This window comes from Tympanuchus pallidicinctus, unplaced genomic scaffold (assembly GCF_026119805.1).
Source record: "Tympanuchus pallidicinctus isolate F22 unplaced genomic scaffold, pur_lepc_1.0 scaffold36, whole genome shotgun sequence".
In the NCBI taxonomy this organism is placed as follows: Eukaryota; Metazoa; Chordata; class Aves; order Galliformes; family Phasianidae; genus Tympanuchus; species Tympanuchus pallidicinctus.
The window spans coordinates 1,340,001-1,354,388 of record NW_026294754.1 but is presented as its reverse complement, the minus strand read 5'-3'; the positions used below and the strand labels follow the sequence as shown (position 1 = coordinate 1,354,388).

Below are 14,388 nucleotides of genomic sequence, written 5' to 3'. Positions count from 1 at the left end.
CTGGGCTTGCTGGAAGCTGCTGCTCCAGCTGGTCCCCATGACTGGGAGCCACAATCCCACAGCCACCAGTGCACCTTTTCCTGGTGCCCTTTCCATCCAGCTCCCCTGGATGTGTCTCAAGGATGACAGCTCAGCCATCAACACCATGACCAGCAGGGACACCATCAGAACCATGCAGAGCTTCTCCCAAAATCAGGCCTAGGGCCAGTCTCCTTTTACCCCTCCAAGGCAACATCTGCACTACGAGCTGCCTCAAAAGGTCCTTTCCTCCTTCAGCAGAGCACACCTGGATCTGCTGTGGGATTAGCCTCGCTGGGGGCTGGTCAGGAAAGTCAAAATAGGTGTCAGATGACAGCGCCCAAATGCTCATCCCAGCAGATGTCAGACAGGCACTGCTTTGTGGCAAGCAGATCAGACCTTCGGGCATTTCCACCTGCAGCAACAGGGTCTGACATCCCATAGCTATGCCAGAGTGGCTTAGCCTTCAAGGGGCCCATTGCCATCGTCTTTCTGAAACACCTTCACAGCCATCTGAGATGTGAGCGAGGCTGCTCTGGGAGGAAGGGATTAGGCTGGGGAAAAAATGGGACCTCAAAATCCCCTAGCCCATGGGGGGGTGTTGGGGGTGTCAGAGTCCCCCAGCACAGGATGTGCACCAGCAGGGGCTCAGGAGATGCAAGGAAGAGGTTTGGGATGCGCTCCCTTCTAGGTGACAGCTGATCAGGACCAGCTACGGGGTTGATTTGTTGCTGCCCCCAACGCTGCCACCTATCTCCTCCCCGTTCCTGTGCTGATACAACACTGGGGTCTGACTCCACATCCCAGGCACGGCCACAAGGAAGGGAAGGGCACAAGGAAGGGATGGCCACAAAGAAGGGACAGCCGCGCTGTGACAGCTCCCCGTGTCCCCCCGCACCACCGCGTGCCCCCCCACACCCCATCCATACCCCCCTTACCTGCATCAAGGTGCGCAGGGACTCCACGTAAGACTGCTCCGTGTCCAGCAGCGTCATGATGACGTGCTTCCTCATGTCCTGCACGGGTGGAGAGAAAACCCAAATGAAATCGATGTGACAACAGGGACACCCAGACGTCCCCTCCGGTGCCGGCACGGGGGCTGTGCGCCAGAGGAGCCCGGCGTGCTTCCAGCTCCCTCTCCGCCCCGATGGAGGAATCCAGGAGGATTAGGAAGTACATGACACCGACGCCTGGTTTCCTCCACGCCCGCGTCAGGAGCTCTCACAGCCCTACATGGGTCGGTGCTGGCGGGCTCCTTCTCCCCTCTTGGCGCGGCCCCGTGCTGTGAATTCCTGACGGCACCCGGGCACCCGCGCTGGTCCCATCCAGCTCTGATGCTGTGTGCGCCAAGGAAGGGGCTCAGAGGGTTGTGGGGGGGTTGTGGGGGTTTGGGGTTTGGGCAGATCTGGGGCTCAGAGCCCCCCCTGTAATGGGGCATGCCCCCAAGCGGAGCCTAGGCTGAAGCTCAGCCTTAGGGCACAGTGAGACAAGGGATACAAGGTGAGTGGCACCCTGAAAGTTTTGAGTGCTCAAGTGTTCTAGAGGCTCCGGATTCAAAGATGCCCCAAAGGTACTGGGTAGCTGGGATGCTCCGAGGACCCTCAGTGCAGAGACACCCCCAAAAGATTGGGGTGCAGAGGTGCTCCAAAGGCCCTATACCCCAGAAGCTTTCGGTGCAGGGGTGGTCCAAGGACCACAGGTATGAGACACCCCGACAATTCTGGGTGCCAAAGTGCTCTGATGATCCCGGATGCAGAGACACCCCAAAAATTTTGGGTTCCAAGGTGCTCCAAGGACCATTGGTGCAGAAACACCCCAAAAGATTTGAGTGCAGAAGTCCTCCAAAGACCCTACGCCCCCCAAATTTTGGGAGTAGAAGCGATCCAAGGACCATGGGTATGAGACACCCCAACATTTCTGGGTGCCAAGATGCTCTGAGTACCCTGGATGCAGAGACACCCCAAAAGTTTTGTGTGCTGAGGTGCTCCAGATACTTGGGGAATGGAGATACTCCAATGGCTCTGGGCACAGTGAGACCCAAAGAGCCCTGGGACTGCAGGCACCCCAAAGCCATGAATGCAGGGACCTTCCCCACAGGCCCCCCCTGCAGAGATGTCCCGACCAGATGTCCCTGGAGCTACAGAACCCCTGTCTGGCCGCACACCCCCATTTCTCTTGCACCCCCACATCGTTTATGGGCTCAGCCACACCAAAATGCTGGAACACTCACCCCAAATAATGCACCTTCCCATCCACCCATCCCTGCCCACGGACGGAGCAGTGCCTCAGTTTCCTAATTGCTCTCCACGCTGAGGCTGCTTTCTCTCCACCAAAGCAACTTTCCTCCTTGCACATCCTGGACCACAACTTTCAGTGTCAGGACCGACCCTACGTGGAACCACACTGCTCCTGCGCCGTGCCTCAGTTTCCCCAGCACGCACTCAGCTCCTTGTTCCTCCTGACCCTTTGTGGACTGCTCCCATCTTGCTTCCCCTAAGATCCCCAAACCTGACACAGCCCACCCTCACCCTGCATCAGAATGGTACTGAGATGCTCAGCACCCCACCGATCAGTGGATGTGGGGGGCATTCCCCCAGCACTGCAACCACCAGCCCCATCTGCACACCTCCGCAGTGCAAACAAGCATCTGTGGCTGGGGTGGGGGGGGCTGTGTGCAGATTCAGACCCCAGCACTCCCACAGCCCCCAGATGATCAGCACAAAGCGGATGAGGATGGAGGTGTGGGATGAGGATGGATGTATGAGATGAAGATGGAGGTACAGGATGAAGATGGAGGCACAGATGAGGGGGGATGAGGATGGCAGCACAGATGAAGATGGAGACATGAGATCCAGACATGAGCACAGGATGAGGACAGAGGTGTGGGATGAGGATCGAGGCACAGGATGAGGATGGAAGCACAGAGTGGATGGAGGTGCTGATGAGGATGAGGATGGAGGCACAGATGAGGATGAAGGTGTGGGATGAGGACGAAGGCACGGATGAAGATGGAGGCACAGATGAGGGTGGTGGCACAGATGAGGACGAGGATGAAGGACCAGGATGAGGATGGAGGCACAGAGTGGATGGAGGTACAGATGAGGATGAAGACGAGGATGAAGATGAAGGCACAGATGAGGGCAGAGGCACAAAATGAAGATGAGGATGGAGGCACAGCTGAGGACGGAGGCGCAGAGGAGGATGGAGGTAGAAGAGGACAATGATGAGGATGAGGATGGAGGTGTGGGATGAGGATGAGGATGGAGGTTTGGGATGAGGATAAGGATGGAGGTTTGGGATGAGGATGAAGGCACAAGACGAGGATGAGGATGGAGGTTTGGATGAGGATGAGGATGGAGGTGTGGAATGAGGATGAGGACAGAGATTTGGGATGAGGATGGAGGTTTGGGATGAGGATGAAGGCACAAGACGAGGATGAGGATGGAGGTGTGGGATGAGGATAAAAGGCACAAAATGATGATGAGGATGAGGATGGAGGTGTGGGATGAGGATGAGGATGGAGGTGCGGGATGAGGATGAAGGCACCGATGAGGATGAAGGCACAAGATGACTATGATGAGGATGAAGGCGCGGATGAGGATGAGGACAGAGGCTGAGGCTGCAGCCATGGAAGCAGATGCAGCACGGGATGAAGATGGATGCTCGGTTGCCACGGCGACGGCGCTCCAGACCCCGCTCGGCACACGTGTCCCACCGTGACGCAACCGTCCCCCCCTCGCCCACCCCCAGCAGTGTCCCCCCACCCAATCCCTGCTCCCACGGCGGGGAGGGGGTCCCCCTTCCTCCGCGTCACCTCGGGGGCACCGCGACCCTTCTCCGGCAGCTCCTCGGCGGCCCCCCCGAGCCCGGAGGCGGCGGTGAAGGCAGCATCGATGCCGTCCCCGATGTCTCTCATGTCCTCCAGCGCGATGGTGAACTGCGCCAACGTCCTCACCATCTGCAGCATGCGGGTCCCGGGCTCGGTCCGTCCCACGCGGCCCAACGGGAAGGAGAAAAAGCTCAACCTCTCCCCCTCGGACCCCCCCCCACCCCCCCCGGTTTGGTAAAGAAAAAAACCGCCGCAGCGGCGCGGAGGGAAATAGAAGAGAGGGAGCTATTAAGAGCCAGCCGTATAAAATGATAACACCGACGGAGCCCTCCTGCAGAGCGGCCGTAAGCTGCGTGCGTCTGCGTGCGTGCGTCCGGGGATGCGCGTGGCCCCGGCCCCGGGAGGCGCCCACGGGCACCGGGGTGGAGAGAGATGGGAGCGGGGCTGAGCGCGGCGGTGCGGCCGTGCCCACGCACGCACGGCGCAGGGCTGGGTGATGCTGCAGGGAGGGGGGCTGCGGCCATCAGCTCCTGGCAGAGGGGGCTGTTTTGTGGGGGTGAAAGGGGTGGTTTGGAGCCGGCTGATGCGTTTTCCCACTTTGCTCAGCGCTGGGGGGGTCACCGTGCCTCCAAATGTATTCCCTGCGTTAGGGTTCGGCGCATCCTTCTCTCAAAGAGCATCCGTGATTTCCAGGGTCTGGTTTTTAAAAGAGGGAAACTGAGGCACGGAGCAAACCTTCCCCGTCTTGTAGGAGCTGGGGAAACTGAGGCACAGAGCAGGAACCCCCCCCCCACCCCCCCAAAAAAATCCCACCCTTTAGCACCCGCATCTCTCCTCACTGTCCCAGCATCTTCTTGCAGCGCTTCCCTCCTGCTTCGTTAATGAAAATCTAATTAGCCGCTTGCCCGTTTCCCCAGCAACGGCATGCAGCAGGGCTGCACCCTACTGTTGCAGACAGGCAATTTCCTCTCAGAGCCGAGGAGGACGAGCAGCCCTCCCTGGGGTGCAACGCAGAGGACGGGCAGCTCAGTGCATGTAATGCGGGCTGAAGGCAGACGTGCCAACAGCTTTAAACCCTCCCCATCGCTGTGATTGGGGAGGAGGGACCTGGCGTAGGCTGCATAGGGCTAATTGCATTAGGGGTAATGAGGCTCTCTGCAAAGCCCTCCTTAATGGTTCTGCAGCATCCTGCTCAGCGAGGGCTCGGCTTGGTTGCAGTCAGGGCCAATTTGAATTGAAATCATCTGGATCGCAATCCTGGACCCGTTTCTGTTGGAGTCGCAGACACACTGAGATTATAATTTTGGACCCCTCTGGGCTGCAATCCCAGATCTATTCCAGTTGAAATCCTGGATCCATTTGGGTTCCAATCTCATTTCATTTGCAATCACAGCTACACAGCGTTTGCAATCCTGGACCTCTTTGGACTGCAGTCCAACCCAACTGGGTTGCAATCTTGGCCTCTTTTCATTGCAATCCCAGACCCACCTGGTCTCATTTGAATTACAGTCTCAGACTCATTGGGTTTGCAATCCTGAACACATTTCTGTTGCATTCCTGAACTCTTTTAGACTATAATCCTGCACCTAAATGGGATACAATTTTGGACCCATTTTGGCTGCAAACCTACACCTACTGAGGACTCAGTCCTGGCCTGATGGCTGCAATCCTGGAATCAACTGGGTTGATATTTTTGGACCCAAATGAGATGCAATCTTGGATCCATTTTAATTGCAATCCTAGGCCCACTGGGCTTGCAACCCTGGGCTCCTTCGTGTTGCAAACTTGGATCAATTTCTGTTCCAATCCCAGACCTATTTGGACTGTAATCCCAGACACACTGGATTTGTCATCTTGGACTCATTTGGCTTGTAATATTGGACCCATTTGCCTTGTAATATTGGACCCATTTGGCTTATAATATTGGACCCATCTAGGTTGCAATTCTGGATCTATTGGGGCTGCAATCTCAGATCCATTTTAGCTGCAATTCCAGACACAGTGGGGTGCAATCCTGAGCTCATCTGGGTTGCAAAGTTGGACCCATTTGGGCTGCAATCTTGGACCCATTGGATTGCAATTCCAGACCCAGTGGGGCTGCAATGCTGAATCCACTGGGATTGGAATCTCAGGCCCATTGGGGCTGCAATGCTGAACCCACTGGGAGTCCAATCCCAGACCCAGTGGGGCTGCAATGCTGAACCCATTGGGATTGGAATCTCAGACCCATTGGGGCTGCAATGCTGAACCTATTGGGACTCCAATCCCAGACCCATTGGGCCTGAACCCATTGGGATTGCAAACCCAGACCCACTGCAGTTGCAATGCTGGACTCAATGAGATTGCAATCCCACCTCCATCTGGGTTGCAATCCTGGACCAACCAAAGTTGCGTGGGTTGCATTCTGGGATCCACTGGGGTTGCAATCCTGGATCCATTGCAAGTGCAATCTCTGCTGCAGTCCTGGACTCATCTGGGCTGCAGTGTTGGACCCATCAGGGTTGCAATCCTGGGCTCACTTCGGCTGCAACTCTGGACCCAGGTGGGCTGCAACCTCTCACCAACTGAGGCTTCAATGTTAGACCCCTTTAGGTTTCCTTTCCAGACCCACCAGCCCCCACCATGCCCAGGGAGGAGCTTCATCCCTCTCCCTGTGCAGAAGGGCGTTCCCATATCCCTACAGCAGTCCCCATTCCCATCCACCCCCATTCCTTTATTCAACCCCTTCCCACGGCGGCGCCGCAAGTGGATTCTCCAGCGTCTACTGTTAGGGTTGAGCTCCCACGGCAGCGCCCTGAGAGCTTGAAAAAGAGGGAGGAGGGATGGAGAAAAAGGCCGAGTGAGGCAGCAGGGCTGAACCCTACAGCACCCAAAGCTTTTCTCACTGTTGGAAGGGGAGGAAAAGCTGACGTGCCACTGCCCAGCCTGGACCCCCCTGCGCGCGGCCCGCAGCCCACAGGAAATTCCTGGGAGTGTTTGGGCCACTCGAGCAGCACAGCCTATTTTTAGGGAGGGCTAAAATATGAGCCAGCTATTTTTAGAGAGGCTCTTTGTAAACACCTTGAGACTTCCTCTCGGATGAGCTTTATTTGTAATTTCGGCACCCAATGCCATCGATCCACGGGTTCCCCGTCCCCTCAACCCCAAATCACACCGGGGAAAACTGCTGGCTTCCCCCCTTGGCTTTTCCTTTTCCTCTCCTGCAATGGCAATCCCAACCCTGGCACCGCAGGAGCAGAATCCCAGAGCCCAGAAGCTCTCTTAGCTGCTCTGCTCCACTGCCATGCAATGGGGCTCAAATGGGTCCACAGCTCAGAGCAGCGGGGCTCTGCGAGCATCACCCCACACCCAGCAGACACAGTGCCTTCTGGCACAGAAGAAATCCCTTCAAAGCAGCACAACCTTGGCCAGCAACAACCACGTCCCCATTGATCTCCAAGCTTTAATTCATCCCCAGAGCACCAATTTCCAAAAACTGATATAAATGTAGAGCTGGGCACCATGGTGAAGCAATGGATGCTGTGAGCTTGGGCATCGTTGGGGTCTTTACATTGCAAAATATGCAAGAAAGTCCTCCAAAATCTATTTAGCTTTTAGGAGAGAGGGAGCTGCATAGGGTTGTATAGGGACTGGAAATGGTCCCCATTGTGTCAATCTGACTTCAGTCTCCCCCTAAGGCTGAGACTGTGCACATATCAATGCATGTCACAGCCCCGCTGCCAGCAGGAACTGGGACATGAGGGTGAGTGTCAGCAGTGCAATGATCACTGCCTTTGCACCCCACTCTTTACCTGCTTTAGCCCTGCTTCAGGTGAAACAGGAGCATTTTGGATCATTTTTGGGGCAGGGTTTGCTGCTCTGAAGCTCGTCCTGCAGGAGGAGCAAGCCCTGCATGGAGAGTTGCGGCTTTCTTCCCACCCCCTCAACATGTGCCAAAATTGAAAGAATAAAACCAGGCACGCACACACAACTTGCTTTCCTCGTTTACAGCTTGTCCCCAGCCACCAGCTCCTGACGTTCCGCAAATAATGTGGGAATTCTTGAAGGAAAAGCGAAACCAGAGCCAAGCTGAACCCATCTTAGTGTCTCTCCTCCTCCAGAGTCCCACTTTGCAAGGAACTGGTGGGAACTGGGATGGGAACTGGGATAGGAACTGGGAATTCCGTTCTCCCCGGGGCAGATCCCACTAGAGGGAGCTGGGATACAATAAGAACCACTGCCTCTGGGGACAGTCTCCTACCCTGGGGAGGAAGTAGTGCGTGGGATGCCCAATGTGCAGGTCTAGATTAACAGCTTTAATGCTTTATTTGTCCCAAAACATGGAGAAAAGGGCACAGAAAGAAGGCAGAGCCATTTCCAGCTAAATAATTGGTTTCTGGTGGCATCTCCCCGGCGCAGTAAGCTTGCTCGCGCACTGCAAGATGCCACATCCTCTTCACACAAGGAGCCCCCATTTTGGGGCAAAATGACCCCAAATCTACAAATCTACACACCAGATAACAGAGCATTTGTTACCTTTGGGGAACTTCAACCACCACTGGGAACGTGACACAGTCATCCCTATCCCAAGCCGCACTCTGACCCCTCGCCGCTTTCCCAGCCGAGCGCTCCTTTCTCCCTGCGCTTTCTCAGGATGACTCGAGGGCCAGAGGAGGGGTTTCTGGAGGAAAGTTTGAGGTTAATGAAATGAGCCGTTTATAGGGCTGGCGGTTGGCAGTGATGTGGCTGACGTGAAAACCTAAATAGCTCGGATGATGCTATTGCGTCCAATTCCGTATTTCCTCAATTGCTCGGTTTCTGGCAGGAAAAAATCACTCGGAAAAATCACGTTCCCTCCTCTTTTAACCAGAAGGTTTGATTGGAGTTCGTATAGCTTTCAAGGCAAGCCCATCCACCCAGCCCAGCCCTCCGCTGGCCCTTTGCCTCGGGATGAATTTCCCACCGGCAGCGGCGGCGTGCGGCTCTTGGCTCCCCTCCCACGTTACTCGTCCCCAGTGCCCTGAAGTCTGTCTGCCTGCAAGCCGTCCCAGCGTGGCTGCCTCTGGCCTGAGGATGGAGCTGGGAACAGCCATCTTTTTGCAGCGTCCATCTCCAACATCCCTGAAACTGGCCGTTTTCATCCTTGGGCACCAATCGCCCACAATCCATAGTACCGGCCACCTCCTTTCCCAGGTACCAATTGCTACCATTCCTGGTCCTGATACATCCATCCTTTGGTGCCAACCTCCACCATTCTTGGTATCGGCCATCTCCATTCCTGGGAATCTCCACTATCCATGGCACTGGGCATCTCCACTCCTGAATACCAATCTCTACCATCCCTGGTCCTGATACATCCGTCCCTGGGTGCTGATCTCCACCATTCCTGGTATTGGTCACCTCCATTCCTGTCAATCTCCAGCATCCGTGGCACTGGCCACCTCCACCCCTGGGTGCCATTCACCACTACCTTCCTGTACTGGCCACTTCCATCCCCGGACATCAATGTCCACCATCCCTGGCCCTGATACATCCATCCCTGGGTACCAATCTCCACTGTGCCTGGTACAGATCGCTTCCATTCCTGGGTACTGATCTCCACCACTCATGCATGGTGTGTTTTCCTGCCAAAAAACAGCAGAAGAGGGGCTGTGCCAAGGAAGGATGCTGGTGGCCATCCATCCATCCATCCATCCATCCATCCATCCATCCATCCATCTGGCTGGCCGCTTGCTGTTCTCCCACGGGTGAGGTCCATCCCAACCCCTCTCCAGAGCGTAATTTCTTTAAAGGAAAAACGAGCATAAATCAGCAGTCCTGCTTCAGCTCTGCTCCGGTTACTAATAATACCCCGGTGTTTATTCTCAGCCCTCGGGATGGAGATGTTTGCTTTTGCCTCAGCTGTGCTTTTTCCCAGGCTCCGAGGAGCGCCGCTTTGGTGCTGGGATGCTCCCATGGAGAAAGCCAGTGTCCAGGAGAAGGAGGAGGGATGGAGGAGGGATGGAGGAGGGATGGAGGAGGAGGGGAGGGGTGGCTCATCTCATCTTTCCCTTCTTTGACTGCTCGGCTGCGGTGATTCATCCCAGGAGGAACACGGCCTGGCTGCAATTCTGCTTTTAAAGTGTGAGAAAAAAAGCCAGATTTTGGCATTTTTTTGTTTGTTTGTTTTTTGCTTTTAATTCAATTAAAAAAAAAAAAAAAAAAAAAAAAAAAAAAGATCAGATGAAGCAATGTTTCCAGGATGTGAGGACGGGTGCCGGGCACCCCATGCCATCTCAGTGAGCAGCACTGCCAGGCACACGGCTGTGATGGGGACAGGGCAGGAGGGAGGCTCATTTCCCGGAGAGGCAAAAACTCATCAGCCAAGCATGCAGCGGGACAGCAGGGCTCTGCCCACGTGGTTTTGATTGAAATCAAGGCCACAGGTTGCACCAGGAGGGCTCTGTGAGGGGTTCCCCCCCTCCTCCAGCAGTACCACCATCACCATTTGGGCATTCCAGCACGTTGTTCCTTCTCCAAACCTGAGCATCCTCCCCACGCCGTGCTCCCGCAAAGCCTGTCCCTATTCACACCCCCAGCACTCTTCCCTTGCTCGCGCCGAGCCCTTACAAAACTCACTGCACCCAGAATAGGTTAAGCTTGCCGTTGGGGATGTGGGCCGCCGGGCCCCAGAGCAGCTTTCACCAAATATGGAAAGTTGTTGTTTTGTTTTGGTTTGTTTTTTTTTTTGCTCAAGTTTTAGTCACGCAGGCCGGAGCCTGAGAGCACTGCTTTCCACATGCTTAGGTCAGACCACAACCAGCATCCAACCCACAAACGGTGTCCAGTGAGGGCTCACCCAGTCCTGGGACCACGCAAGCATCTCCCATCTTTGCCCTGGTGTAATCCCACCGGACATCCACAGGTCCTGTCCCTGTCTCTTAGTGTTGACACACGTGGGCAGGAGGTGGTTGGGTGCCTGGTCCTATGGGGCATGGGAGAGGAGGGGGCAAGCAAAAGTGGGATATCCAGCAGGGTCTGGTGGCACCCAGGGGGCGATGGGTACCATGAGATGGTGAACACCGGGAATCCAGAAGCCCCCAGGGGTTCATGGGCCCCCAGGAATCCACATGCACCTTGATGCTAATGGGCACCCAAGACCCAAAGGGATTCAAAGGCTTCATGGGAACTCCAAAATCCAGAACAAGGAACTACAGGCACCCAAGACCTAAAAGACACGCAAGAGTTGATGACTACCCAAGAGTTGACACCTAGGAGTTGACACACACCCAGGTGGTGATGGGCACCAGGTGACAGTGACAATAGAGGACAATAGAGGCGATCTGGTGCACCCTGGAGCTGTTGGGATGGAGCTGGTGACACTGAGGAGTTGATGGGCACCCAGGAGTCACCCAAGAAGTTCATGGGTACGCACAAGCTTAGAGACACCCAGGAGCCAAGAACCATCCAGGAGCCAAAGGACACCAGGAGCTCATGGACACCCAGGAGCCACCAAAGAGTCCATGAGAACCCAGGAACTAACTGACAGACACTGAAGACCCACCCAGGAGCTCATGGACACCAAGAGCCAACAGGCAGCCAGAGTCAACAGACACCAGAAACTTATGGGCACCCAGGAGCCAGGAGGAATCCAGAAGAAAAGGAATACCAGGAATCCCTTAGGCATGCAGGAGCTAGTGGGCACCCAGGAGTCCAAGAGCACCCAGGAATCTATCAGAACCCAGGAACTGATGGACACCCAAGAGCCACCCAGGAGCTCAAGGTCACCAAGGAGCTGACACCCAAGACTTCCATGGACACCCATGAACCAAGAGACACCTGGGACACCCAGGAGGTAATGGGCACCCTGGAGCCCCAAGGAGATCATGCCATGCCCCTATCCCAGCCTTATGCATGGCCACCCTGCCCTGACCATGGCCTTGGAAATCACCAGGAAAAGCCCCACAGTGGTGGGGCACAGCCATCCCAGCCCTACAGCAGGTCCCCTCACCCAGTATGGCCACAGACAGGGCAGCAGGGAGCAACCTGGGGGGGGGTCACAGAAACGCCCACGGCGCATCACGTCAAGGAGAGGCGACACCTTCCCCATAGCATCCCTGTCACACTGAGGCTAGAAAAGGGCATTTTGGCACCTACTGACCTGCGGCGGGTGCGGGCGGCAGAGGGGTGACCCCCGTCTCTGGTGACCGAAGCTCTGAGCCATCTGTATCCCATTGCAGCGGGGCTTTGGACAACCAGAAGTGAGATGGAAAAGCAATGCTGAATGTCCCCGTGCAGCACCAGCTCCTGCGGTGCGCTCCGCTACCGATAGCGACAGGATTTCTGCCGTGGGGTCAGGATAAAACCCGTAAAAAAAGAAAGGAGAAGTATGCCAAATCAGGGCAGGCCGGCGAGTCTCCTGCTACCCCAGCTAAAAAAAGCAGGAAACCATATCCCAGGCTGGGAGATGCCAATCTTCCCATGCAAACAACTCCCTGCTTGTTTTCTTTGGAGAGTACCAGCGGGCCAGGGAACGTGCGGTCACAAATAGCAACACTGCCGCCCTGCCAGGGAAATATTAACCAGTCCTGCTCGTGCAGTGCTGATGTCCCCACGTAGGTACCACTGCCATCCTCCCATTTGGGTCCCGTGGGTCCTCCAGAAGGCACTCAATGAGTGATGTCACCGCGCAGCATCTCACATGTCCCTCCTCCCAGCACATCCCTGTCCCGGTGCCAAGTTCCTGTGAGGTCCGTTGATGGCCTTGATTGGTTGGTTAATCACCTCTGGTTCCCCAAAAAGGAAGATGCAAAGCCCTTGTGGGGTCCATTGGTAGTCTTGTTGTCACTAGTGAGATGACTGGTGGCATACACACACTCCTGGTTCTCAAAAAGGGACAAGAACCAATACACAGGGGATAAGGGACACGTTAGGATGGAGTGGTGTCACCAGCCTGGTGCACTCACTGGCACCCCCAGCCTTCAAATTGTAGGGATTATAGGCATACTTAAGTGTGCTTATCAGTATAAGGCAGCTGGGGGGGAAACAACTCAGGGTTAGCCATGGTCAGAGCCACCACCACGGAACAACTGGTCCCAGTGGCTGCTGTGGGCAGGGACTGGGAGTCTGGGGCTGGAGCCTGAAGATGAGCAGCTCTGGACCCTCTCCTCCAGCGCAGACCAACAGGAGTTTGCAAGAAGCTCGAGTTGCTGGAATATTTTTACCCAGATGCTGATTTTCGCTCTCGCTCCTATTGGCCAGCCCGCAGTTCCCAAAGACCGAAAAGCAAACACGCTATTTATAGAGAGAGTTCATTTACTGGAGCCTTTCCCTTTGAAATTCCTCACCCATCCTCGCCATGGAAACCGAGAGAGCCTGGAGAAACAGCCCCACCGGGACCAAACATCAGAGCTTTAAAAAGAGCCGCATGGGGAGAGGGGGTGGAAGCGGCCAGTGCTCCCCTCTGGACACATCCTGGCCTGGAAGAAGCACGGTGAAAATCACAGCGCCCTCAGGTCAGTGCGTTTGGGCTGTGCAAGGGTGGACTTGATGCCTTCAGGATCAGATGTTCTGGAAGATGGACCAGGTATGCAGTGCAAGGCAAATCCGTGGGGCCAGCAGGCCTTGGAGCGGGTGCTGGAGGTGGTTGGGTGGAGATGGGTGGGTGGGTGGGTGGGTGGATGGATGGATGGATGGATGGATGGATGGATGGATGGATGGATGGATGGAGAGATGGATGGAGGGATGGAGGGATGGATGGATGGATGGAGGGATGGATGGAGGGATGGATGGATGGATGGATGGATGGATGGATGGATGGATGGATGGATGGATGGATGGATGGATGGATGGATAAAGATGGACATGGATGGATGGAAGGATGGAGGGATGGATGGATGGATGGATGGATGGATGGATGGAGGGATGGATGGATGGATGGAAGGATGGGTGGATGGAGGGATGGAGGGATGGGTGGATGGAGGGATGGATGGAAGGATAGATGGATGGATGGAGGGATGGATGGATGGATGGATGGATAAAGATGGACATGGATGGATGGAAGGATGGGTGGATGGAAGGATGGAAGGATGGATGGATGGAGGGATGGATGGATGGATGGATGGATGGATGGATGGATGGATGGATGGATGGATGGATGGAGGGATGGAGGGATAGATGGATGGATGGATGGAAGGATGGGTGGATGGAGGGATGGAGGGGTGGGTGGATGGATGGATGGATGGATGGAAGGATAGATGGATGGATGGAGGGATGGATGGAGGGATGGATGGATGGATGGATGGATGGATGGATGGATGGATGGATGGATGGATAAAGATGGACATGGATGGATGGAAGGATGGAAGGATGGAAGGATGGAAGGATGGATGGATGGAGGGATGGATGGATGGATGGATGGATGGATGGATGGATGGATGGAGGGATGGATGGATGGATGGATGGATGGATGGATGGATGGATGGATGGAGGGATGGAGGGATAGATGGATGGATGGATGGATGGATGGATGGAGGGATGGATGGATGGATGGATGGATGGATGGATGGATGGATGGAGGGATG

General features: G+C 55.4%; 1 protein-coding gene across 1 annotated transcript in view; it reads right to left on the bottom strand.

Annotated features, from left to right (window-relative positions):
* ARHGEF17 (Rho guanine nucleotide exchange factor 17) overlaps positions 1-14,388 on the bottom strand; it is a 32,909-nt gene that overhangs the window by 8,376 nt on the left and 10,145 nt on the right. The window contains exon 2 of the mRNA XM_052699270.1: positions 957-1,034. Within this exon, the coding sequence (XP_052555230.1) occupies positions 957-1,034 (78 nt within the window). The remainder of the gene's footprint in view (positions 1-956; positions 1,035-14,388) is intronic.